At 41.2% G+C, this 27,967-nt stretch overlaps 1 protein-coding gene across 2 annotated transcripts; it reads left to right on the top strand.

Annotated features, from left to right (window-relative positions):
- The first annotated feature begins 505 nt into the window (after positions 1-505).
- TRUB1 (TruB pseudouridine synthase family member 1) lies at positions 506-27,708 on the top strand. Of its 2 annotated transcripts, none has more exons than XM_066190870.1 (8): positions 506-662; positions 2,211-2,303; positions 5,545-5,600; positions 18,791-18,872; positions 23,255-23,327; positions 24,516-24,655; positions 25,766-25,822; positions 27,184-27,708. In XM_066190870.1, exons 1-8 carry the CDS (start codon positions 521-523, stop codon positions 27,396-27,398), a joined length of 858 nt encoding a protein of 285 aa, XP_066046967.1. In that variant the 5' UTR covers positions 506-520; the 3' UTR covers positions 27,399-27,708. The 2 variants fall into 2 exon arrangements, with proteins under 2 accessions (XP_066046967.1, XP_066046966.1); XM_066190869.1 differs by having other exon boundaries at positions 24,516-24,661.
- Positions 27,709-27,967: the final 259 nt, after the last annotated feature.

Raw genomic sequence — 27,967 nt, 5'->3', positions numbered from 1 at the left:
CATCGAGTCCAGTCTATGACAGAACCTCACTGTGTCAACCAGACCATGGCATGAGTGCCACATCCAGCCTTTCTCCGAACACCCTCAGGGACGGTGACTCCATCACTTCCCTGGGCCCTCCGTTCCACTGTCTAATCATCTTTTCTATAAAGAAATTCTTCCTAATACCCAAACTAAACCTGCCCTGGCGCAGTTTGAAACTATGTCCCCTTGTCCTGTCAAAACCCAATTCTTTCCGTTTGGGCATCGAAGGTACCGCAACACACCGCTCAGCGAACTCCCCCAGCGATGCCCGCAAATCGCTCTCTGTCTGCTGGAGCGGCCTTCAGACAATTCTGGGGTTGGTTTTCGGTTTAGACCGGTTGATTTTAGGTTTCAGCATAGAATCTTGTTTCGTTTTCGCGCTACACACCCGCCGATGCCCTCTCGGGCGATTCCCTAAGCGACCTTAAAGCTCTCCCTCACGGCTCCTCCCTCGCGTCCCGCCCGCGCCGCTGCCGTTCCCGGCGGCCCCGGCAGCATGGCGCGGGAGGCGGGCGGCGCCGCGCTGGGCCGGGCGGCCGACAAGCTCTTCTCGCTGAGCGGGCTCTTCGCCGTCCGCAAGCCCAAGGGACCCACCTCGGCCGCCGTGCTCAACCTGCTCAAGGAGAGGCTGCTGGCAGGTGAGCGGCGGCGGCCGGGCCGCCACATGCGCAGAGTTCGGGCCGGGCGTGCCCTGCCCGGCGCGGCTGTGGGATGGGGTCCGGTGTGTGCGGTCCTTGGGATGCGGAGCTGCAACTCCCGGCAGAACACTTCACCGTCTTGCTCAGCGCTCAGAAAACCGAATCATAAGGGGGGGTTTAGTTTTTCCTTGTGGGTTTTTCGCTGGTTGGTTTGTTTTGGTAGTAGTTCATAGCCGCGGCATGGCCCGCCTTGGAGAATGGAGCCGTTCCTGGGTGCGTCCTGCTCGCTGCGCCAGGGGAGGTTCAGGTTGGACATCAGGAGGAGTTTATTCACAAAAAGCGCCGTTAGGCATTGCGATGGGCGGCGCAGGGAGGTGCTGGAGTTGTGTCCTTGGAGGCCTTTAAGGAAGGACTGTCCCAGCCAGAGTCAGTGTTGGTCACACCGCACGGTGACCTGTGACACCACATTCACCCCACGGCTCTTGTGACAGGCACCTGCCCAAGGTACAGCAGGACGTGAGCCTGAGGTTGGATGGGGATGATTTTTGCCCCAGCAGGAAGCTCCAGTCCTGCGGGGCTCAGTGCAGGGGATCCCGGGCTGCTTGGAGAGCTCCCAGGGACAGCGTGTGCCCGTCTGCCGGGATGGGTGTCAGCAGCATCCCTGCAGCACCGCACTGGCAGGATGTTCTGCTGCAGTCCCACTGCCTGTTGCCATTAAAAAAAGTACCGCCAAAGGAGTGAAAACCCATGTTTCAAAAAGTTGTAAAGTTCTGGACACGGTCTGCAGAAACTGCTCGTTCTGGGTACGGGGAAGTCTCTGTGTCAGATATTGGGGGAAAAAAAAGAGGTCATTGCAAAGGTGTGAGTGACTGTGGCCGAGATTCTTTCTATAATGGATACGGGGACTTGATCATCTAATCTGGGCTTTTGGGCACTTGCTGATGAGGTGAGAACATACTTTCAGACTAGTGAGGGCTTATCCTGATTTTCTCTGTAGTGAACTGTAGTGTAGGTGCACACCTTGTTTGGAAGAATCAGCTTCCCTGAATGGAGAGAGAATAGATATGGATAAGGGAGCTTAGGCCGTTTGTCATATTTAATACTAATAAATAGGGGGTATTGGACTCTGCGAAATTCCTGCAGTCATCAGCTGTTTAGGAAGTTTACTGGGTTGGGACACTGAGAGTTCATCAAGAATTGGCTCAGATTATGTAGCGTAACATTTGTGTATAATAGGAACTCTGCTGCTGGTTCTTCCAGGCTTTGTTAATGAAATTTCACAGGCTTGCTACCAGTACTTTCCAAAAATCTGTTTGCAACAGTATGTGAGACTTCATTAGAATGTAAGTGAAAATACCTTGCAAAGTGTTTGAGGTTGGGAGTAAATCTAAGTTAATCATTGGTCTTCTGCAGTACAGTAATTTCTGCACTGCTAATTAATAGTGTTAATATTTGATTTTTATTTCTTTTAGCAGTCTGGAAATGTGTGCCATTTTTCCTACATTCTGAGGTTATTTTATAATGCTTCCTTTCAATTTCTATTTGCAGAAGCTGGTGTGCAAACAAATGGGAACAAAAGAAATCAGGTTTTGAAAATTGGACATGGAGGAACTTTGGACAGTGCAGCCACAGGAGTTCTGGGTAATGAAAAACATAATTATAGTCATCAAAATATGATTTCAGGAAACATTTTCATGCCTGCATGAAGTCAGGTGGAGAAACAATTTAGGATACACGTGGCAGGTTCTCTAGGAGAAGGACAGATTACTGTGGAAGAATGGTCTGGGTTAAATTTCCAGTGCCTATACTTCTACATGCATGTAACATGTTTTTAACAGAAGGCTGTATTCTTTCTGCCTTCTCTCCCCTTTTCCAAATCCTGGAATAACTTTTGGGTTATTACATGTGGGAAAATACAAACTCTTGTGTAATGAATTGTAAAGTACCTGAGAAACTGATGGCTTTTTAAACTTAAGTTGGGGATTTATAGTCATCATAATCCGTTGAATTATTTTGTCTCAAAGTAATAAAGCTATTCTGGGATTTTGAGGGAGCCTTTAGGGCTGCTAATACTTAGCAAAAGAAAGATGTTAAAGAACAATTCAGCTGCTGCTTTTCTTGAAGCTCAGCACAGAAAAAGTTTTAGGCACCTGCCCTATCTTGCTGCATAAAGAAGAGTTTTCAAAGATATTCTGTCCTTTAATTTTGACAGCAATCCATGTATTGAATTTTTTTGTTTTGTTAAGTAACAAGATGTGTCAATTGCTGGTGTTAAAACCTCAGCTGTGGGTGTGATTATTCCCACATCATACTTTGTCACCGGCAGTTTTATTGATAAGTAACACAGACTACAGCCTGCTCAAATCATAACCTTGTAGCTCTCCTTGGCTTGGAGAAATAACAGCAATACATTTTGGCTGTTGGAAATAAACAGGTACAACTCTGAGTATACACTGAAAGTAAATGCTCTGAGTTCTGATGAATGACATTTTCGGGAAGAATTCAGCTTCAAGGGGAGGTTGGTTGCTACGTGTGTTGCTTGAGGTCTGTAGCTGGTAATTGTCACTTGTGGATGTGGCAGAACGTGACATTCTTGGGTTGGAAAGGAGCACTGCCTGGTTTGGTTCGAATTTCCTGTGCTCTGTGGCCACTCACGGGAGAATTCAGTGTGCATTCCTGAAGCAGACAGTTTCCCTTTCACACAGGTGTTCCCTTTGAGCATGCTGCTTCTCATTGTGCAAAGTCAACAGCATTGATCCGTAGGAAAAGCAAAATCACTCGTGCTTTTTTAATTGCTTCTCCAGCTCTTCCACAGCAGTCTCCAAACCCTGCCTCGATGGCATGACAAAAAGTGTTTGGGCTTGACATGCTTGGTATAGATAGAGAAGCACATCACCTTAATTAGCTGTGGCTGGATTGAAAAAAGGCACAGGATCTTTCATTCCACTGCCATCCAAAACACAAGGGGAAAATCAATGGTAGCTAGATTGGAAGGGACAACACTGGAGAGGAGTGGGAAAGGGAATGTGCCCAGATTTCCTGTTTGTTCAGGGAAGGTAATGAGGGTAGAAGGAAGGACACAAGAGAAGTTATTCAGAATGTGTGTGCTGCTTTCCAGGATGGAGTGGTGGAGCAGGAAGCTTTCCTTCCTCATGGACAGGAGCATGATAGAAGTATTAAATTTTCTGAAACCCTTCCAGATCTATACTGCTGTCTCCCAGGTTTTATGTACTGCCTGTCTGTAACTTTGTTCCTGGGAATTAACTGATGCAGAATCCTGCTTAGTGTGCCAGGTGTACTGCCAGTAACTGAGCAGTGCTCTCTATCAGAAGACGTGCTTTTATATTTCTTTTCCTACAGCAAATGTAGATGAGGAAGGGCCTTTGAGGCAGAGGTCAGTGATCTGTGACATGTGAGAGAAAGGCAAGGTCAAGTCTTGGTGAATATCTTCTTTTGGTGTTATTGTAGGGCTGTGATTCCAGCTTGCTGTATCTTGTGTTATAATGGGAATTTTATTTGGCTTATTTTTATATGGCAGTAATGAATTATGCTTCCACAGTAGAAGACAACATGAAAAAGTATATAAAAAAAGTTCAGTTAAATCTTTTTCCATTCAATGTAATCTCTCAAGTGGGGTTTATGTCACTGTTCAATAACACACATGCTCCATAAGGTGATGATTAATGGAGAAAATTGTTAGTATCTTGTTCACAAAAGCATTCAATGTCTCTTTAAAATTACTCTATTGAATCTCTTGACACTTCAGGAAATTTCAGCTCAGCTGTTGAAGTGGCAGTTATGTCATCATGTTGCAAGAAAAGTGCTTGGTTAGAAAGTCTTATCTGTGTGCTTATCTCCTTTTCTCAGCCTTCTTGCAGCTCTTTCCTATCTGGCAAATAACAGGAACAGGTTGAACTGAAGGTACATGAAAGCACAAGCACAAGGGCATGTGTGACTAAAACCCCTCAGGAATAAGAGGAGCAGTAATTGAGAACAAGGAGGAAATCTAACGAGGCTCAGAGCATAAAAATAGAGAAGCATTAGAACAAAAGTAAAAAAAAAAATTCCAAAGTTCATTTTCAGTTTGATGTTTTTGGTCCTGTCTCGATTAGTGTGAAGCTGATTTCCTGAAAGCTCACTTAACTCCTCTGGTTTTATTAAAATAAAGTACATAAGCTGTTACACATTCCGTGAGTTGTACACAAAACTAATTTCCTTCTAAAATTTTCTTCGGATTGCTTTATGTGGAAAAAATCAATAGGAAGGCATTTTAAAGGAAAGCACCTTGTAAAAAGCTTTAAAATAAAATATAAAATAGAGCTCTTTTTCCGTTTCTTTCTTTTATGAAAAGCTGACTGATTCCTGTTTTTTAGAATACTGGTGTTAAGATTGAAATAGCTGTAATCTGTACATCTATAGTAATAGGCAGTTGAACCTTTTGATTATTTTGCTTCCTGCAAGTCTGATGAACAGTTCCATTATGCTGTCTTGGCTGTTTTACTCTTGGTCACTATTAACCTTTAAAAGGACTATTTGGTTACAATGAAGGCTTCATTCATAATTGGTGAGCCACAGCCTTCATCAAACCAGAGGCAGTGTTAATTGCACTCTCAACAGATAAATAAATGTACGAGTTGAATTAAAGTATTTCAACAGTAGATGAAGGTTATTTATCTTCTGTTTTAGGCTTTTTTTTTCCTTTCACTAGTTCCATGTTGTTTGAACATCAGAGATGCTTTCTTGGAAGTGTTGACTCTCTTCACATGCTAACAGAGCATGAAAGGCTGAGTTTCTGACTAGTGTAATATTTAGTATCGAATGGTGTTGGAAAAGGGAACTGCAGGGCTGTTTTGATGTAGCATTTCTTCTTCTCTCTTTGCAGTGGTTGGTATTGGAAAAGGAACAAAAATGCTGGGGACTATGTTGGCAGGTTCCAAGGTAAGGAATGCTGAATGACTTGTATTAGTGGGGGGGTTTTGTTTGCTGGTTTTCTTTTTTCTGTCAGTGAAGAGCTGAACCAACATACAAACCTGCAGCCATGCTGCACATTTAGCTCTTATGTGTTCTTCAGCTCCTTTTTGCAGTTAGTCAGAAGTGCACTACTCAGACTTTAATGTCCAGACTGGTTATTTAAAAAACTTTGTCTCGTTTTTCCACTAAACGTTAATAAATACCAAATTACCATTTTACAGGAAGATTCCTATACTATTTAGTGTACTAAAAGAAAAATAAAAACTAATGAAGATGTCATTGAAACTGATGTTTTGGGGATGTAGTTTTGGATGACAGTTCAATTTTTGGTTATTTTCCTTATGTGTAGATAACGTCATTGTTATTCATCTCGAAGTAACAGATGGTCTTTGTTTCTTTTCTGTCTTCTTAAATACCATGAGGCCTTACGAGGCACTTTTTGGAATTTAGGGTGTTTTGGATTGCATTGCTGCTGCTGTAGAGGGATGCTCTACAAACACATCAATAGACACATGTGAGAAGTCAAAGGTAGCAAAAGCCCTGTGGCTGCATGAGAGAATCCAGACTAGAGGCTTGAGAGATAAAAATCTTCTTCATTGCTGGTTTTGATTAATTTTACTGTGTTAATTTTACTTTGGTGACCCCCCCCCAGACTGTAGATGTTACATACACAAAAAAGTGCATGTACTCCCATGAGTAATGTCCCTGTGTTGATTCCTTCCTCACAAGTCAAATCCTGTGTGGTTTAGCCATTATTTTTACATGAGAAGTTTAGATAAGAATGACAGATGTAGAAATCAATCAAGCCTTCCAAATTTCGTCTTAAACACAGGAGAAGTCAATAATGCATTATATTCTACCATTTTCCCCATTCTCTTCTAGTTTGAGCACTTAAGGTCTTTCACAGCTGCTGAACTGATAGCTTAAAGGTAGAATTTGATTGACAACCTTCAGTTCAACTCAGAGGCAAATAACTGGAAGAAAAGAAAACAACCAGGATAAAAGGACATAGCTGTAGAGTCTGATCCAAAACTCACAGTAGGCAGTGCCAATCTCTGCACTGGCTGTAATGGGTTTGCATTTAGTTTATATGAGTGCATTCCAGAGGCATTTGTGTTTTGAAACCTGCAGTAAACAGCTGGATTTACAGTGGAAATGTAAACAGTTACCACCTGACACCTCCTTTGAAAGAACTTTAAAGTTAAAAGAAGTCATGTAGATTTACTTCAGCTAAATCAAGTCATCCCAGCTAAATGTGTAAATTGTTGATTTAAAAACATGTAAAGCAATTGAATTAGCTCTCAAGCTGAGGTTCGCAGTGGAAACAGCTGGGATGGATGAAATACTTTCAGCCTTTTTGGCAGAAGAGGTTATGCCCAGGTTACTTGAGGACTTCACTGTGGAGTCCTGTAGCCAATAACAGGGTTATCCAGCCAAACCTTGTTCCCAGGTGGCTCCCGGAGGCTCAGAGCTGCTCCTGAGGGGCAGGGGAGGGGAGAATGTGCAGTGGGGGCAGCCTGGTGAGCCACTCCAGGCAGATCCATCCCTGGCCTTACATGGGTGTGGGCTGTGGTTCAGTGAGGCAAAGATACATCTTCACAGAGCTCAGCACCTCTTCCACTGCAGCTGTTCCTGTGTTCTCCTGTGGAGGAGAGTGTGAGGTACCTGACACCTGTGCCAGGCATGGAATCTGCAGCATTTACTTGGAGCCTTTCCTGTCTCTGCCTTCCTATTTTTTGTTTGTGCTTCAATAAATCAGGCATGCAATAATTTGTGAGGCTAAAGGAAGTTGAAGGCTTTCTCACAGATGTCTGCCTGTTGGGTTTTTGACCACACTGACAACAGCATCTCATAATGTATCAAGAGATAAATTCATGACTAAATAGCTTTGAGTATCTTTTTGCTTTCCATGCCATGTGCTTGGAATTTATACTCCTACGTAATTTTTTTCCCACTATTTTCTATGCTAAAGTGTTTGTTGAAATGTGATGTTTTTCTTTTGTTCCTTTGGTTGTTGTAAAGATTCAGAGGAGCCGTCTGACCCTCGCTGGTCAGGATTTACTGTTTGCTTCTAGGAATGCATCTTGTAAAGAAACAGTTCAGTCTATCATTGCTGGCAGCAGAGCTGTGTGGAGTGGCCAAAATGTATGGTACTGCAGTAAACTCCATATGGTGACTCTGCCAGGAATTGGACTGGCTCTGACTTTTCCCCAAACATTGTGTGAAACTTCCCTGACTCAGTATGGCAGCTCTGAGCATTATTCCTTGGTGTGCAACTCACACACACTCTGCGAGGAGTGTTACTCTTGACGTGTAAAGTGAGGTCTTGATTGGTTTGACCTCCTTAGGAATTAACTCAAGACAAACAGAAATGTGCAGCCAAGGGCAATACCTGCTTAGTGTTCCAGATTTCTCATTGAATTCTTAATATTTCTCCAGAAATAAAAATATGCACAAGCTGGCTTAGCTTTTGTTTGTTTGCATTTTGTTGTTTTGGATGTTCCAAGTGAGAGGGAGAAGCTGAATGCTCTTGGGTCTGGAATTTAAATAATAAACGTTCCATAGGAGAATCACTTTTTCTTCTTGTTCTGGGACTTGCACTTGGTCTTGTTTGGAGTTTTTGCACTTCAGGATTTTCAAAGGTTTTTTTTTTTTTTTTACCACGTTGACAAAATAAAGAGAGGAGAATGAGAAAATATTTCATGCTTCACCAGTGAAATTAACATGATGGGAGTAGACCAATATTTGTTATGGTAAATTGTTCCTGAACAATTCAGTCTTAGGTATGGTTTGTCTTTCTCAAACACAATGTAGAAATGTGTTTTTCTGGTGGGGGGAAATGGTTTAGAAAATGGTAGCACAGTTTCCACAGTGGTAGTCCTGTTTAAAACTTCTCATCTGCCAGAATGTGCTGTTACATTGAAGCAATGAGGGAAATCAGAGAACAAAAAAATGAAGAGCACTAAGCAATGAAATTCTTCAGTAATCCAATACTTTTCCATGGGGAGACGTCTCCCAACACATACAGCCTTTATGGGTAGCTGAAACTTTCAGGCTTAGTTCTGAGCTTAATTTGCTTATTTTTCAGTGACATAGCACCTGGGTTCAGCCTGAGACAATTGTAGTCATACTAGTGTGGCTGAAGAGCTTGGCCATCCATCAAACTGTCCTTGGAACCACTGCCCTTCCATGAGTGGAAAACTTGGGGTATATTGGTTTTATCTGAGGATGCAACTTCTTGTCATGGTCCACGTACAAAATACCTCCCCAAGTGCTCAGTGTGAAGGAAATTACCTGAGTACTTTGCACTGGTGGCACAAGCTTGGGCAGTCACTGGTAAAAGTAGAAAATTTAATCTCAAAAGTTGTGGCTTCTGCAGAATAAAGCTATCAAAAAAAAAAAACAACCCCAAAAAACAAAACAAAAAAACCCCACACCCCAAAAAAAAAAAAAAAAAAACCCCACAAAAACCAAAAAACAAAACAAACCCAGACCTCTGGGTAGAGTAAAACCCAAACTCCAAGTGTTCTCAAAGCCTAGAAAAGGAAAAAGTGATAATGGGCAGAATGAAGATACGTCTGTGACCTGATATGTGACAGCTTTCGTTTCATATAACAGTTAAAATCCGTGTTCCTAGGAATCCTGGATAGAAGATGAGTGCTAGATCAGTGATTAGGTTTCAAATCTTGGCAGTCACACATGTATGGTGTTGAGAGAGGGCTTGTCTGAGCAGGAATTGGTTCAAATCACCTAGCAGAACTTCTGAGACGTGTAAATAAATTACTTCTTGCAGTGTGATTCTGGGACTAGAGTCTGTGTATTGCAAAATTGTTTCTCTGGAGGGCATCAGATCCTGCAGAACAAGGTGTCCATAAACAAGGTTATTTCTATAACTCCTGTGATTATTTTACTGTCCTAAAAATTGAGTTTTTACGTAAATCCCTTCTCAAACTTTAAGCTTTCTCCATTAATTAATTTTTTACAATTAAGTCCTGTGCTTCCATCATTTGGCAGTGAGTTCAGTGAATTAATAGTGCATTATAAAGCACATCCAGTGGTTCCATCAGGAGCAAAACTAATGAAGCCTTTACTTGTGACTTTGTTTGTTTACAGCTCGTTAGACACCAAAGCCCCATGTGGACTTTTTGGTATCCAGTAATTCAGTGGGGCTCCCTCTGGACCCTTCTTGGTGGAAGCTGCAGTAGATTTATTTCCTTTATCTGTCTGTTTTCAGGAGGCTTATAAGAACCCTGCATCTCTGAGACCTGTATTCTTCTGCCAGCATTTGTGTGTTTGCACATTGCCATGCACACCATGATGGTGTAAGTGCTATTTCTTTGGAAATTCTAATTTTCATTTTAAATAGCCTCACTCTGCTGGTTTGTTGCTTTCTCTTTTCAGTGTATTTCAGTGTTTGTGCTCCAGTTCATTTTTGAGTTGCAAGTGCAAGAAAATTGAGTTGACTTGGCTTTCAAAGGATCCTCTTGGTGATGTGTGCACTTACTTTAAGTCTTGAAAATTTCTCTAGGGTATCACCAGCTGAGCTCTGTGCTTCACTGTGCTTTCTTTTGGAGTCCACTTATTCCTACAGTGCACAGGGATGCGTTCTGTTTTCTTTTTCAGATTCTCAAATTTTTAACGTTGTCTTGGAAGGGCAGGATTTTTGGGTAGTGGTAATAATTTTTTTAGACTAATTGTCATGGTACAGAAAACTAGGTGTTTGGATATGCAAGCCCTCTCTCAGATGTAAAATAGAAGCCATGGATTTTAAAACTAAGCATATTTCAGATTTGGTTAGAGCTTAGTGGAATAGGTATCGTTTGGCTCACTTCTGAAATGCTTGTGATGTGGGAGGATAGGTAATGCTAGTGGGAGGATGTAGGTAATGTTTGTGAGTGTGGGATACAAATTCTGTTACAAGCAGTTACATGGGTAATACCCCAAGAGTGCTCCACAAAGATAGGCTATATTTTATTACCTGCTTTAATAAAATACGTTAGGAAAACAGTTTTATGTCCTGAGTGGAGCCACAAGTATTTCTTCACAATGGATCAGCCAAGCTCCCAGGCATAGGGCAAGGAGGATTGTTGCTGCTTGCTTCATGCTTCTTCAGATCTTCTTGCTTGTGTTCATCTGCTTTTGCTTTCAAATTGCAGAATTAGCATATCCAACTGTATTTGTCTTGGAGAAATCCAATTAAAAGTGTTTTGTCTGCTCTTCAGCCTTTTCCCTCAGAAATTTTTCATCTGCAGCACCTTGTCATTTTTCACTCTGTGGTTTATGGCACAGGTTTACCTTCTCACACCTCTTTGTTCATGGTATCCCATCCAGAGTAACCAAGGATCTGGCAGAATTTCTTTTTGTAGTGAGGTGGGAGAGGTGACAAAGTGTAGAGTATGACCTGCCCATTTAAAGAAAATGGATTGTAGCTGCACAGAATGTCACTGCTTTGCCTTTGTTCAAGCCCAAAGAAGTTGTTGTTTCCTTACAAGGGAGGTGGAAGAGGGAAGAAGGAGATGGAAAGGTTTTCTCCTAGGGGAAGGAGACAGCCTGGTAGATGATATGTTGTGGCACATGCAGCGGTTAATGTGAGATAACATCATAGTGTGCCTGAAATCCAGTATCTCTATTGAGTCCATTGGTTTTTTTGAACCCAGTGGAGTTATGAATTTTAGTTCCCAGACTTGTTTTAAAAGATGTTTTATGGGTTTTCCTTGAGGAACAGGACTGGCAGATTGGAGGTGGAGTGCTTGTTTTATGAGAAGTGTTAACCCATGGACAGATGGGTGTGCTTCAGCCCTTGTAGACTGGCTTGGTGAATTCTTCCTGTCACGTGCTGTTTGCTTAATTTCACCCATTTAGTTACCATTTTGAGGAAGTATATTACATTCCTGAAATATAGGTGTAAGACAGAGAGGCCTTGACATTTCTGTTCCGTGGTATTTGTTACGTTATTGTGCAAACATTCATATGTTTGCACAACACAGTGCAAAGATGTCTATTGATAAAACTTGTCCTACTTAATGTCTGTAGCCTTTAACAGCTACATCTAGGATTTGCTAAAATAGTTTGGTGAGGGTTTTTTAACCACTGCTGGCACCTGAGGAGGTTTTTGCAGAACCAGGACTTTGTACTGTAATTCCATGAGCTCTCTAGAGCAGAGGAGATTGCTTCAGAGACCCATTGTTGTGTATGCAAACTTGGTTTCTGTCCTGTGTGTTGTTTTACCTTATTGACAATGAATTTCTTGTTCCCCAAATGCCTCCATATATTAACTGGAGATCAGTGTCAGTTTGTGAAATGGCATTGAAGACAATGTGATTGTCTTCCTTATTTTGTCAAGAGGAAAATGCTTTCATAAAAGGAGGGCTGGGAAAATGCATGAATGAAGTTGGTTTTGATGTGTTTTGTGAATGTGTAGAAGGTGTTAGCAGGACTTGAAGTGGTGTCTGTACCAAACAAGTTGCACTGGGAGAGTGCTAAGCCTTCCCAGTGGGGGATGCAGGAATTGGAAAGGGCTAAAATGAGAGGATTGAAATGGTCTTACACACCATCAGCATCCTTAATTACCTGTTGCTGCAGAACATATGATGCATTTTTTAACCTGCTCTTTTTTGGTAACAAATCACAGGAGAAGAGGCTGATTTTTAATATCTTGTCTTTTCTGCCCTGCCCAATATCAACCCTAAAACAAACTTGGAAAAGATGAAGCTGTTGAATAGCATAGATACATCCTGTACTGCAGTGATACTATTTGTAAACTGGCTTAAGATGCTGTGTAGTGCTCAAGTCTCTTTTATGCTCACCCCAGAGGCCTAATCTATTAATAGCTCAACTTCATGCTCTATTAATATTCACACTCTTTTTAAACTGTTGAAAATCTTGAGGAGGCTCCACCTATTGTGCTGCTCTTTCCTCCCCAAATGCCAAATATTTTAAGAGCTTATTCTGGTGTGATTTTTCTGTTCTTCCATTCACGAGGTCAGCGGTGCTTTCTTCTGTCTTGACCTTTCTATAATTGTGCATATGGCTGTGCTTCATCCGCAGTTCTTGCTTGGACTTATTAATAAAATCAAGGCTGCAACAGGGCAAGGCTTTTTTCTCATTCTTCATAAAAATAACAGAAAATAAAAAGGATGGTAACCAATTTAGATGAGCCATTCTGCACTGTTTTCCCTGCTGTTCATTTCTAGTAATTTGGAGATGCTCTTAGCACTCCCTTTTAGAATTTGCTGCATCTTGGCGTTAGCAATGCATTTCAATTCAGCCAAAGACTTTCATGCATTCATTTTTATCTGTGATTTTGTATGTAGCTATAAAGTCTTACCCTTCTGGAAGGACTGTCTTCTATTTCTGGACAGAGAATTATGTATTTCCTTAAAACCCTGTTGCCCAGATAGAATTTGGAGGTCATCTTTCTTTGTTTTGTTTTATCTGTGATGTGGGTACTAGAGGACAGAATGATGGAACAGGTATTAAAGCTGAGGATGACATTTAAGAGCCAACTTGAGACCTTTTGATGAGTGAGGGAGGTTTCCACAGAGAGCAGTTGCCAGAAAGGTTTGCATAGAGAAACTGTGAGTTTCAAACAGCCCCTTTGCACCTTAACCTGCATCCCCTGTTGGATGTTGTGAGCCTGCACTGTGTTTGTAGGTGATGTGTGGCTATCTCAGGTGGTTCAGTGTTCCTGTTACTGTTGGCATTGTTCTCCCTCCTGCCCCCTTTCCTGCACTCCCTCTGACTCCAGAATTTAAATTTGGTGCAGTTTTTAACTAACACCTTAAAGCTTCTCTGTGCTACAGGCAAAGTATCTTCTGTTGGGTTCCTGCTAGAGAGGGTTCTAGTCCTTCCTTCACATGAAAAATCTAGTCATCCCATAATGTTTGAACTCTTTAAAATAAGCTGACGTAAGAGATCAGAAAATCCTGTTAGTCCACAAAGTAAAGATCAGATAGTTCTTCAGCAGTGACAGTACAATTACAGCATCTAGCAGTAAATGCAATTTAGTGCAGGCTTAGCACAAAGTCAGCTTTTTCTTTTAGGAGAAAAAAAATGAGTGGTACAGAAGTTGTAAATGTTTATGTATATCAAAAGGTCATGTTTGGTGTTTGATAATTTTGAATTTGCTCTATTGTAAAACATGAAGCTCCTCCCTTATCCTGCAGTCTTTATTTTGCCCTCTGTGCAACCTGCTTTTAAGAGATTAGGGCTCTGTGCTTTTAATATATTGGAATCTGCTTAGTGAGAGTGCTTTGTTTTGGAAAATAATTGAAACTATGGCAACCTTTGGGGTTTTTTCCAGCTTATTTGTCTACCTCATGCACTCCTCCGTTTTGGTGGATGATTAGCATACTGGAAACCACTGGTAGCTGCTAATGTTATACAAACAGCAAAATAAGTTCTGTAAATATTAAATGCAGAACTGGTTATTTGTGCTTTAGAAATCCTTGAACACAAGCTGAATATCATTCCAAAACTGAGAGTTTAAGGCCTCTTCACTATCTCAGTGGCCTCAGTGTACAGATCTGTAAGTGCAGAGGAAATGGTTTTGGCACAGGAGCACTAATTCTGATCAGTGCGTGCTTGCTGTGTGCTCCCCCCGATTTCCATTGGGTTCTCTAGAGCGCTTGTTTTATGTTTGTTTATGTGCAAACTTGTTAGCCACTCGCAGACATACGTTTACATAAATTGAATTTCTGTTTCTCTTGAATGTGACTTCTTTCCCAGCTTTCAGTCTCTTGCACAGGGGATTGTAGCCTTAATTTGTTTATTTTCCTTTTACACTTGTGTGTTCAGTTGCTGCTGCGATTGGAAAATGGGTCATCCTTGGATGAACTCTCATGGACTGCCTCTTCCAGGGAGCTTGCTTGCCTGGGAAATTCTTGTAGTGGGAGCCATCTTAAAATCTTCTTGACAGCTACTGGTGACCTTGTTTGGTAATTACTTGTGTTTCTGTCTAGCTCTTCTAAAGTGTTGCTTCTCCATGTATGAAAAAGCTTTTAAAACACATTATAATTTAAGATTTCAAGTCTCTGGCTTCTTTCCAAATAAAACCTTGATGTCTCAACAGTTAAAGCTGAGCAGCTCTGTTGCATGGTCTGTCTGGCATTTGCACTGATAAGTGGGGCAGACATGCCTGGCAGTCAGCCCAGGGGCTTCAGCCTCCCGGAGCCCCCCGGGTGGGGTTGTGCAGCTGAGAGCTGTGCAGCCCCTGAAATGGGAGGGGATTCTTCCTCCTTCTCCTCCTCTTCCCCCTTTCCCAGTTAAATACGCATGCTGATAAAGTCTTGCCTTTATTCTCTCTCTCTTTATGGATATTCTTTCTCTTTCTTTGTTAGTCTAAGGACTTCTCTGAAGCTGGGTATGAAAATAAAAAGAGGCAAATTATAGCTACTCTCTTACTAAAAATATTTTGGTAAGCATATGGTTTATTATTTGTGCGGATGTTGACTGTGCCCTGTGGTTGTGACACTGAAACAAAATTCCTCTTCCCAAGACCTGTGAGATTTATTAGAGGTCTGTAATTTGTTTCTTATAGATGCCTGTAATCCTATTTTTTATCCAGTGCTGGCTTTTTATGGCCTGTTTCTTTCTGGTCATGGGTATGGTGCACATGCACGACCACCCAAACATTTCACTATGTGCCTGATCTTGCTGGGGTTGCATCCAGCACATCCCCAGTGTGTGTGACAGAGTTTGTGCATTATCACTGACAGAGTGCAGTGGATTGTCACTGTAAAGTATCATCCTCAGGCTGTCACCTCACTGCTGTGAACAGTGGAGCTGCTTATACTCAAGGGCTTCTGGTCACTTGGCTGCCTTTTGTTTCACTTGCCATAATGGTTTTCTTTTTTTCAAGAAAATGGTTTTCTGAGCAGCTGAGAGACACAGCCATTCCCTGATGCAGGGTAGTTTTGAAAAGGTCTGTTTGTCCTCAGGGTGCTGTTGTGCAGTTGTGAGGCTCTGCTTTGGGGCCAGCCCACCATTCTGTGTTGGAATTAGTGCACGATGCTGCAGCACTTGCAAGTCGTGACTGGGAACGCTGGATCTCAGCTTTGAATGTGCTGCACTTGCATGTTGTGCAATCCCATAGGGAAGTTGAGGTGCTGCTTTTAATCTTTAAATGATTTGAGTCCTGGTCTCTTGAGGTGAGTTGAGGGCAAGGATGTAGGTAGGGGCTGTTGCCTGGCAGGGTGTTCTCTGAGGAGCTGCAATATAGGGATGCTTCCTGTCGCAGTCTGCACTCGTCAGGCTTTGCCTGCAACACCTACTACCTTGCTTTTTTTGTTTTGGGTTGAGTGGGTTGAAGGCAGAGTGTTGTGAGCAGTTGCTGTCTGTGCTCCTGCAGCGATTTGTAATTTGAGAGTACAGGGAGAATGCCCCTAGATGTATTTCATAAAATGGGAAGAAATAAATGTTAGCCAACACAGGTGAGAAAAGGTCACTGAACGCTTATTAAGTGACTCAGAATCCATTGGGTGCTTCTGAGGGCACGGTGAGTGAGAGTCTAAAGTGTGTTAATGCTGAATTTTGACACAAATAATTCTGGACTCTCATATTATCTTCTACAACCTCCAGGTTCTGCACCCTACCAAAGGGGAAGAAGTAAACCTTATTCAGTGGCAAGTAAGAATTATGATATATAATTGTAGATAGCCAAGGGCACTCCAGAGACTGATCATAAACCAACTGTAGTTCTTAATTTCCTGACCTGTTGTAGCCTTCTTTGTGGATTATTGCATTGCTGGGTTGAGTATTTTGTGACTCTTTAAAGGCTCCTGTAAGGAATGGGGATTTGTGACTAATACTTAAGGATGTTCTTTTTACAAACTGCAAACCTTTTTACTCTTTTTGCAGAAATTAACGGTGAAATGTTGAGATTTGTATTGTATTGTTCATGCAGTTTGTGTTTACATATTAACAGATGAGGCATTAGCTCTCTATTGCTGGCAGGTCAAATACAATATGTTATTGTAACAGACTGCCTAAAGCAAGATAGCCAGAGCCAGAATTAAAGGAAAGGAAACAATTTAAACAGAAGTAGTATGAGCATTTTGATTTGGAAGCATCAGAAGACAGAGTGTGAGTTTTCAAATTTTCAGATTTAGAATTTTACTGAACTGCTAAGATCATTCATCATGCTTAAGATAATGATGATCTGTTCACGTGTTTCTATTCGCCACTAGGACAGGTGCTGAATAGTGTCTTTCTGGCAATGCTGTTAAATGTTCAGAACCAGATCATTAAATGTCTCAGAAAACAGTCAATTTTATGGTCCTAACAGCTAATATAGTAGTAAAAGATAATACATCTTAAAGTTTATTTAAATGTTTGTTGTGGAGCAGCATTCATCCATTCTTTCTTTGTTTTTTTCATGCATTCCAGAAGTGTGTAAACTTGGAAGAATTCAATTTTAAAATACCTAATTTTGCAGAGTTATCAGACATCTGCAATATTTGGGAAAAACGTTAGTCCTAATGTGGCGTTGTGGTTGAAGCTGGCAGGCAGCTAAAACACCACACAGCTGTTTGCTCACTCCTTGGAGTGGGACAGGGTCAGAACCAGAAAAAAGGTAAAACTCATGGGTTGTGGTAAAGGCAATTTAGTAATTGTAGTGGAAACATCTGTGTTATCAACACTCTTTTCAGCATAAATCCAAAGCATAGTCTCATACCAGCTACTATGAAGCAAATTCTCTGTATTCCCAGCCCAACCCAGCACATGAAGTAAGCAAAGAATACAGTTATTTCTATGTTAAAGTCTGCACTCTACTGCCTTTGTCTGACTATTTCTGCTGCTTCCATTTTGCAGCAGTTGCTTGAAGAAATACATTGAAGTGGCAGGTTGTCACATGGAACAAAATCAAGGCATGTCTTACTAGTCCAGTGTTGTGGGTGTGATTTATATGCCTACACTGTTATTACTTGAGCTTGTTTGTACTTTGCAAGTACATGAAGCAGGATGCATTGCATCTCAGAGTAAAATGTTAGTGCTTATGCCTGTTTGGATGTGTTCCAGTGGAGTTTGGACAGCCAGCTTCTAAAAGATGCATCCTCAGATTTGTATTAGTTCAGCTGGGAGTAAGTTCACTGGAACCTTACTGGGAAATAGGGGAGCACTTTGATTTTTCTCTCCCAGGCTTTATTTGAAGGCCTCTGGACTTACCATAGGGAAGCTGAGGGGACTGGGATGGGATAGGCAATGGGTCAAACCATCCATGTAATACCTGATGGTATCCCTGAACTTGACTCAGACTCAGGTTACAGAGTGAGCCTTGGTGTGTTGACAGCTTTGTGGCAAGTCATGGAGCAGCTGGTTCAGGGAAGCCTCTGTGAGCTTCAGCAGGTTGTGCTGTATGCTCAGAGCATGGCACTTCTTAGGGTGGAAACGTGGTAAAAGAGGGAGGGCATCAGGTGACATGCAGTAAGGGCAAGAGCTACTGTCCTGGGGTCAGGTTGATTCCTTCTTGCAGACTACAGACACACACACTGAAGAATTTTCTAGAGAAGAGCCCTGAAAAATCCTGAAACAACTATTCAGAGAACTCATGATGAACGGAGATGTTACTCAATGACCTTGAACTCCCTGTGCTGGTCACAACATTCTTACCAGCTCCCAGGAGTTCAAAACTGAAGCTTCAGGCTACTGCATATCCCTGCATTTCATGGCAGAACCACTGTAATGCTTTGTCTTGGCAGTGGGCGTTTTGCTTTTACAAGTGAAGGTCTTTGTGTCTTTTTTTAATGTGCAAAAGAACAGAAAAATTGTCTGTGAAAGGTACTTCTCTGTGCCTTGCTTCAACCGTGACATATGACACCCCACAGAGACTTTGATGTTACTACCCTATTATTTTCTTTATGCTATTGATGCATTTAGAGGAAAAATTAGATTCCATGTTGCTTCTTCCTTGGGTTTCTTAAACCAAAATCACAGGCACATGTAATACAGGATTTACTTTTTGTTTGATTCCATGTCTTTTCATCTTGACTTTTCCTTGCCCAAAGTTGCAGGATTGACCATATAGGCAGTATTCTTCCTGTTCTGATTTGAAGTAATTGGTAGTGGCAGACTTTATCTTAAAAAAAAATAAGAAAAAGAAAAATCCAAAGAAACATCCCCGAAGACCTGACTCATTAATCTCTCTTGCTCCTTCCCAGAAGTACACTGCCATTGGAATGCTGGGCAAGGCTACTGATACATTAGATGCTACAGGAAAAGTAACTGAAGAAAAACCTTATGGTAAGCATAAATGTATCTATACACTTGATGTAATTGGAAGGCCTAAGTGGTCTCTGTCATAGGAAAGTGGAAGAGATGTTTGGGACTCTGAATTAAGTTTAAATGTGAAGTTAAACTAAGATTGTTTCATCTTCATCTTCTGTGCTCATATAATTCAAACCAGCTTCATACAGTTATGTCCAATGCAAGTGTTCATTTCTGCTGGAAAAAAAAAACAAACCAGGCATTAGATTAGGAGGAAGGAAATAGAATTGGGCAGGACTGTGTCATTTTAAATCTTTGACAGGCTGACAAATGACGTGCTGTGTCCAGTAACATTTTCCTCTCTCAGAGTGTAGTCGCAGGAGTCCTCTCTCAGTAAAACCTTTTAAGGCCAGTGGAGGAATAAAGTACTTGGAACTTCCCTCCAGGACACCACCTTACCTACAGACTGCTTAACATTTAATGAGGATGGCATAAAGTACATTCTACATATGGCTGTCTTCCAGATCTTGGTCTTGCTTGCATCTTTAATAAATGAAATTTTCTGACTGACAGAGCACAGTGCAAGGGTTTAAGGCTTCAGAGCTCATTCTGACTGTGGCTTTGCTGGGCATCTTAGAAACAATGTAGTAACACAGTAAATGTATTTGTTACTAGTTCTTTCACAACCTTGGGGAAAAAAAATTTAAAAATAATAGGTAACTAGTTGCTTAGCAACTCTACAGGTCTGACATTCTTTGTACCTGGTAATAGGTACATGAAGTAAATAATCTTTTTTTAATGACATGATGAAAAAGATAGCCTGGATTTTACTTCTCACTCCCAATCTCCTTTCTTTTGCAGTTTTCCTTTTCTCATGAGGAAGGAAGCATGAGTTTCTTGTCCACATTCTAAATAGAGTTATTTACTAGGCAGTGTTATTCAGATATATTGGATCATTTATTTATGCTTCAGGATCAAATTCTAAGTCTCTAAGCTTCTGGAGGCCTGAGCATCCACATGGTGTTAGAGTTGTCGATACTTCGTGATGGTTGAATGAAGTGATGATTCACTTTCTTGGTATTTATCTGTGCCTCTCAAAGTGGAATTTTGTGGTTATGCTGTGCTGAGAAGCATTCAGAGATCTTTGCTCACATGTAACCTGTGAAATACCATTTCAAATAGATGCAACTTCCATGGTCAGTTAATTAAAAAAATATAAAATCTGTTTCTTGAAATGCTAGTTTTGCTTTTTTCATTTTGTATTGTTTACTGCAGACAGAATTCAGTGTTGGTTTTGTGGGTGTTTCTCTCCCTGGCAGCTCCCGTTACAGTAGTTCCCAGCTCTGCACCACCACTGTTACGGTGGTTTCCCTTTCTGTTAGACTGTGTGCTTGGGGAACTGATTTGGCTTACCAATCCCCCCTTTTTTTGAGTTGCTTGTCAGTTTAAACTGAGATCAGTTGCATGATCCAGTTCATCACGTGGTCTCCTGAAGAGCAGCATTGGCATTGCTGGGGCAGTGCAGTTTGGGGTGCAGTTTCCTTTTTCTGAAAGTGATGGCTGAAAGAAATGCTCGTGACATGTTTCTCAGTTGTTTTCCATGTTGGTGCAAATCAGTCAGATGTGATTTCTTCAGAAAGAAATGAGCATGGATACTCCTTTTTTGCTCTCCATGGTCCCTGCATGTTCTGTATTTCTCATCTTTTCCAGGGTCTTCTCCGAAACAGCTTGGTTTTCTTCAGGAAACTCTCTTTGGCCCACCATCCCTAATTTCTAACCCTAACAGGTACTCCAAGAAAAGGCAAACCAGATGTTTTTGAGTTGAATTTCAGTTTTCTTTGACACTTACAAAGATCCTTGGAGAAGCAGAGCAAGGAAATAAAAATCCTGCAGTGCCAACATCATCCAGGATTGAGCCTTGGTGCAGAGAAAGGGCACTAAACCAGTTTGCAAGATGTATAAAACTCTTTTTGAGTGACTTCATTTGAACCCAGCAAAGTGCCTGCATAAACTTGCCAGCTATATTAACTCTAAGGAAGTGTTACATTTTAGTCCTCAAAGTGTCCCTAGACAGCAGCTTAGGAAGCAAACTGTGCAGTTAGTCACAATGGCAGGATGTACTGAAGAGAGCTCCTTGCTTTTAACCCTCTCTGAACTTCTCTTGGCTTTTTGTTTCCTACCAGACAAGGAGTTTGCATTTCCATGTGAAATGAGGTTATGGTTTCATACTGCTGCCAGGCTGTCAAATGCTGACTTTGGAAGCAAGTAGCATTTAGTATTCCTCTGATGCTTTTTTGAGCACATTAATGTTAGTAGCCCTTTTTTAATATTTGTAACAGTGTACAGGAATGTACATTCTGAAGCCCACTTCCTCCCAGCTGCCTACAGGCTATATCCAGACATGGAGAACAAAATTAATGAGGCTTTTCCCAGGTCTCTGATGATTATGCTGAAATATATGTTTGATAGAGCTACCTGAATAATTTGTGAAGTGTAGTCCTTTCAGGATTCTCCTTTTCTGTTTTCAAATAGTTTGTGCTGGGTCAGACTGAATTGAGGTCATTTGCTGAACTTCTGGTACGCTGTCACAGATAATTCTTGTGTTCTCTTTTGGAGTAGTTTGTTAACAAGCACAGGACAGAATCACCTCTCAGTGAAGGCTTTTTGAGGTTGTGGCACAGTTGGCACCTTTTGGTTTGGTGACTTTATTTTCCTTCCTTTGTAGCAGGAAGATCAGTCAATAGTCACCAGTGCTCAAAAGCACACCAGATCTTAGCAAACACATCCGTAAATATTTACTTTGATAACACAGGACACAGCTCTTGTTTGTTAATGGCCTAATGCATCATTCTTCACATGGGGATTTTTTTTTCTCCTGAGACAGAGGTTGCCTCAGAGGCTACATGTAACCTCTCAGTCAAGGGAATATGAGATCAGAGCCAGAGCTGAACTCAGGTGTCTCATTAAATGCCCTGGCCACAAATGCAGTTCATGGCATGACTATTGGAAGGAGAACTCCAAGGGGCACTTGTGCTTTGGTCTTAAATACTGAATTTTAACCTGGAGCAGCCTGAGGTTCACAAGAAGGCTGATGGGATCACTGTCATGGAGCCAGGTCATGCCATGCTGATTTTCCACCATGTAGTTTTGTTGTGATAAGTTGCTAAATAGAAACAAGACTGAAATAACCGTGTAAGAAACTCTTCAGAAGATTCAGAGTTACCATACAATTGATGTTGTTGTTCCTACCCCGTATTGTGATGTAAATTGGTCATTCTCAGCATTTCGGAGTTTTGTGCCTTGTAACCTTGCTGTTAATGACACATCTTGGGACAGCTGCCTGGGCCTAGGGACAGCATCTGCTCTTGCGGCTGCAGAGTGTGCTTTATAGAAGTGAGGAACCAAAGAAGCATTTCCCAGAGCTGCTGTGGAAGGAAATCTCATCTTTCTTACTTACAGCATGAAATACATCTGGCTTTTAAGGTTCGCGAGGAAAGGTCTGTTTCAAAATACAACAAAGGCTCGATAATAAATTTGGTTGGTTTGTGTTCCAGAATGCTGTTGACTTAGCAGGGATGACAGTAATTAAATATAACTTAAGAGAAACAGGGTAGTCAAACCCTAGACATTAGAAACGCACTGAAGTGCATTGTGATTACAGATCTTATGTTTGCACTCTCTAAACAAATTAGGGATGAATGTCATCTCTGTTGAATAGAGCTTCAGAAGACCAGTGCAATCAGCTACTTAGGCTATAGCCTTCCAATAAAAGTGGGACAGATGTCTATGTGTACTCTTAAAAGAAAGTACATTGCCTAAACCAGCTGTCTTTCTTTAACAGAATTTTGTTAGTAAAATTGCCTTCCTTACTGTGTAACTATACCCCAGAGTATATTTGCAGGTTAGTTGTTTGACAGGGAAATTTTGATGTGTTGTTTCAGATAAAGTCTTTTTCTTACAGCAGTGGTTTTGTTCTCTAATAATCTGTTGCATTTTTCCCTGCACTTGGGTTCTCTTAAAGAGAAGCTGCCTGGGTTAGATGAACATTTTATTCTTTTTGGTGTTTTTTAAAAAAATAAGAACATTCCAAATGTTGTAGCTTTTATATAGTTTCCAAGAAAGATGAATTTGCAGCGTCAAGAGAGGGGAATTACAAAAGAAAACATTAGGAAGGATTTCTGCCCTTCTGAAAGTATCCAGATTGTTCTGGTCGCCTTGGACAGTTTGTTCCACTCCTTTTGTGATAATTCACATTCCTGGCTACAGTCTGGTTTTTATCTCTTTTCTTTGGTGTTTTTCACTCATCTAAATTCAGAAGAGAGGGAACTCTTACTTGTATCTGCTTGCAGAATGTGATTGATGCCATTAGTGCCATGTGAATAATCAATACTAACATACTGACTGTTTTCTTTCCACAGACCAGGTAACAAAAGGAGATCTTGAAAATGTTCTGCAAAAGTTCACAGGGGACATCATGCAAGTTCCCCCACTGTAAGTTCCGTGATATTCAGACACTCTTGACAGTTGCGTTCGGCTGTCAGGACTTGCTGGCAGAAGTCAGTTCTCTCAGAAGTATTAAGACATATTTTGACAAGAGGATAGAGGCCAGGCAGTCAGGAATTTAACATTTGCAGGTGCAGATCGTGCCCATTTGAAGATCCAGCACAAATGGTGACCTGGAGTCTGTGGGTGTTTTGGTAAATGTAAAAGTAGCAAAAGTCTTAAACTGCTTTGCAGGGCTTGTCTTCTGTCTTCTGTCTTCCAGTCTTACTGACATCTCTGTGGAAGTGCCTTAAATGACTTTGAATTAGTTTTCTGAAAACTTAGGGTATGAATGAGTGATGAGTGACTGAGCTTCTGTAGCTTAGCAAATCTCTTCTGGTCAGGTGAGCCATAGTAGCTGGCAGTGTGCATGACTTAGCTTGTGACAGATGGCTTTTATGGTGAGTCAAGCTAACCTGCTTTCCTTTGCATTTGCCATGTGTCACTTACTGTGGTTCCAGTGTGAGCCCTGTAAGGTCAGTAGTGCCCCACATATTCTGCTTCCTGTGACCTGTTTCAGATTGCTCTCTAATATTGTGAGCAAGATCCTTTTTGGGTTTTTCTTTGGTCATCTTTCTGTCATGACCAAAGTTGGAGCTTTGGATAAAGTTCCATGTAATCACTGAAATCAGTTTCTGATTTCAGTGGTTCCCTAAACATCCTTGAATGTGGCAGCTGCTGTTCAGGAAAGACCCTGGTGTGAGACAAGGAGAGGTGCAGTGTAGGATTACAGGACTTTTCTGAGGACTCCCAGTGCTCAGCTCAACCTAACACTGAAACAGAGGATGATCCCTGCTGACTTCTGAGACATGGGATGTTAGAGGCAGCTGCAAGTGTTGTAACCCCCATAGAAACCCTTTTATTTCATAAACTGCAAAGTGAGTGATAAAATGCTTTTAAATCCGTACAGCAAGAGAGAAATACAGGGCTATCTCTTGTCTTCTGGTTTATGCAGCTACTGGTAAACAGGATGATTCTGTGTCCAAGAGATTTCAGCAGCACTTGCTGGGTTTTTATGGGTACTTGGAGAGTAGTAAAACGTGTGCTACCCTGGTACAGTATTACCAGGATCTGGAGAATGGGAAACCTCTTCTCTTACAACTGTATGACACACATTTTCATGCTCTGTCTGATCAGCTATTCTGCTTTGAAGAAGGATGGAGAAAGGCTTTCAACTCTGATGAAGAGAGGGGAAGCAGTGGAAGCAAAGCCTGCCCGGCTAGTGAGAGTGTACAGCCTTTCTCTCCAGCACTTCCAGCCACCACTGTTCACGCTGGGTAAAGGTCAAAGATTATTACATAGAGCAATGCTCCCAGCTTGTTAATGTTTATTTACACTCAGAATGGGACTAAGAGAGTGAAATGGGTTTCATTTCACTCAGCTGCTTATTTTGGTGTGAGCCCATGTGCAGAGACTTTCACTTTGTATTAAAAGCACCGTATTTTGGTTTTAAGTTAAGCTGATTATATCTAATCTCTCAGTGAGGGAAAATTCTGAGAGGCTGGTCAGGATATTATTTGTATCTGTCCATGATTTTACAACCTCCAGCTCATTCCTCTCTCAGGTCTGCTAACTTCACTTTGCCATTCTTTCACACAGATGCCAGACCTGCTGGCATCTCTCCCAGGACCAGTTTCAGTTACTGTCAGACCCCTTTCTTGTTGAGGAGGCAGAATCTTATCCTTCCTTCTGTCGTTCATAAAGAATCTTGGGTAGTGCATTAAGAAGCATGTTAATAAATAAACCAAAAAAGACTTGTAAATGTTTAATGCTACTGTAAGGTCAAGATGATGCCTTTGCATTGATCTGTCTGTCCAGTTGATCCCTGGTCTGTGATGGAGCAGATGTTTTATGATGAGCAGGTATGAGTGACAGAACTCAGTGCTGTGTGACTTCAGCCCTTACTTTATACTTGGGTGACAAGTAGCTGATCACTGGGAGAGGGGAGAGGGAAGGGCTGAGAGAGCAGGGAAAGTTAAAGGTGAATTTTAAAATTTTAATGGAGCTGCCTGTCTGCAGTATCTGAAAAGCACTGATAGTCAGTTTATGCTATACTTGAAATAACTTGCTTTCATCATTAGAAATGGGAATCAACCTGAAATGCTTAAAATGAATAGGACTGAAGCATTTCTTAACATACCATAGCAGGTACTTAAATTCTGGTGAGTTAGTACAGTTGCCATTTTATTTGCTTTCCCTCCTGTCTAGCTTAGCAATTTCACCCTCACATATGTTACAGGATGAATAATTGATGTTGCATCCTATAAATATTTTATCACTGGGTTGTTTGCTTAGCGCGTTTTTACATTTATGTGGGGGCATGGCTTCTATGTAAAGTGGATTTCACGTGGCACTGGCAATTTACCATGTCACTTTTAACATTCCAGATGTCGAATGTGGTGGTGGCTTTTATGTCAGGAGCCTGGTCAATGACATTGGCAAAGGTAGGCATGAAAAAAACCCCCATGACAATGTAAGGAACAAGTGTGTGTTTATGGAAAAATTTTGTCATTCAGTGTATCTCAAGTAACTAGGCCTGTGTGTTATTTTGCAGAATTGTAGTGCTGTCACTTGTTTTTATATACTCAGGTAATTTCCTTAGGGGCATGGGGGAATGATGGCTAAATAATTGCCAGAGGACCTTGGGGGCCAGGTGATAAAAATGGAGCAAGCAATAGCACTGAGCAAGATAATGCAAGGAAGGGGGGGGGACACTTTTTCCTCCCCTCTTTCTTGTGTTAAAGATAACTCAGATTAAGGATGAGAAGAAGAAAGATACTGTCTTTTTAAACATTATTCATCACATTTTGAAAACAGATTGCACAGAGCATTACCATGCACATAATAAACCCTATCTGCTGGAAAGACTTTCACACTGGTGATGATTTTTCGAGTGTTTTCTTTCTCCTTTGCCTGAAATGTGAATAGTTTTGCTTTCCCACAGGATTATTTGTCTTGGGCTCTGTATCTATCAAACTGCATGATGGAGAATAGATAATCCATTTCAAACTCTTTTTTTTTTTTAAATGATACATTTGCAGGAAGGCAAGTAATGTGGGATAACCCTATGAATTTCAATGTTGGTATTTGTGCTTAGGCAAGTCCAAGTTTCTGTTACTGCCTTCTGAGCCATACTGGCTTAGGTTTAGCCCTTTAAGACAAACTAAGATAAAGTCTGTCCATGGTCAAAAATTGAAAATGAAATAAAAACCTTCCTGCATCAGAAAGGATGGGACAGAATAGTTTAGTGTACTCACGTGCTTACGAGTCAGCGTTTGTTGCTGTTATGTTTTGTAGCTTCTTGATATGTAATTATGTCCTGCTGGTATTTATTTAACATAGGAGAGCATTTGTATATATTTTTTATTTTTCCTTATCTTAGTTTCTGTTATCCTGATAGGCAACACAGGATAAAAATGTTAAAAATACCTCTTGAGGGCAGGAAGTGCTAGGACCTCAAAATGTGTGGAAAAATAGTTCACGGTCACTTGAGAATGCAGAATGTTCTGCTTACATCTTATGACATTATTTCCTCACTTTTCATTTTGATCTAAATCTGGGAAAATTCTTGACAGCTTTTTGTCAGATTCTGAACTCTTCACTACACTGGACAGCTGTTGAAATCAAAGGACTTCCTTGGGTCAAATTTAAGAAGATATAAACGAGTGATAAATCTTCACAGCCTTCCTTATCAAACAAAGCAGAATAATGTAAAAGGCTACATACAAAAATACTGAAAGTGGTTACACTTTTAAATTTTTTGCCATCTGCTTTGTCCAATCCCTCTTTCCTCCTTTTGCTCCAGAGCTGTCCACATGTGCCACAGTGCAGGAGCTGACCCGCACCAAGCAGGGGCCGTTCACGCTGGAGGAACACGCCCTGCAGGAAGACAAGTGGACAATTGATGAAATTGCTCGGTCCTTGGAGCACTGCACAGCCCTGCTCCTGGGAGAGCCAGCTCGGAAAAAATTGAAGACAGAGCATCCTGGTGAAACTGCTGTGATCTGTGAGGATAAGTGATAAGTTGGGTCAAGGCAAAAGACTGGATGATTGAGATGTTTTGAGATTGGATTGGGATTGTCTCGCCTCCTGTGTAAATCTGCAAGTCTCTGCTGGGAAAGTGACAAACTGTGACTCAGGAGAAATGGTTCTTTTGTTTCCTGGGGTTAGAATGTGCACTGAAAATATCCGGTGCTAACTGTTTCTTGATTGTTTATTGTCATTCTTGCACACTGTAACTGATGCCAAATTTTTATAGGATTTAAAGAACTTTCAGGGTACAAGATGGCTGCTGTTGCAAATTCATCAATAAAAAAATGATATACAATAATGTCTGGTAAGTGTGTGCCTAAAAGTTTTTCATTTTCTTCGCAGCTGGTAATCAAATCCTGAAATATCGTGATGACAAGCCTGTCGTGGCTTGAAAGACACAAGAATGCGGTGTTGTGGCAATTTGCTTTCTTGAAATCCATTTCAGGATATATCCATTTTACCATAGTTTTTCCTATGCAGATTGTTCTCCAGTCAAATGTTCCTGGAATGCAGTATTTGAAGGTGCTGGTATTTTTAAGTAAAGTCTGAAATATCAG

Source organism: Chamaea fasciata, unplaced genomic scaffold (genome assembly GCF_029207755.1).
Source record: "Chamaea fasciata isolate MVZ Bird 193981 ecotype frontalis unplaced genomic scaffold, bChaFas1.0.hap1 SCAF_9, whole genome shotgun sequence".
NCBI lineage: Eukaryota > Metazoa > Chordata > Aves > Passeriformes > Sylviidae > Chamaea > Chamaea fasciata.
This window is presented reverse-complemented; position numbering and strand designations above follow the sequence as displayed.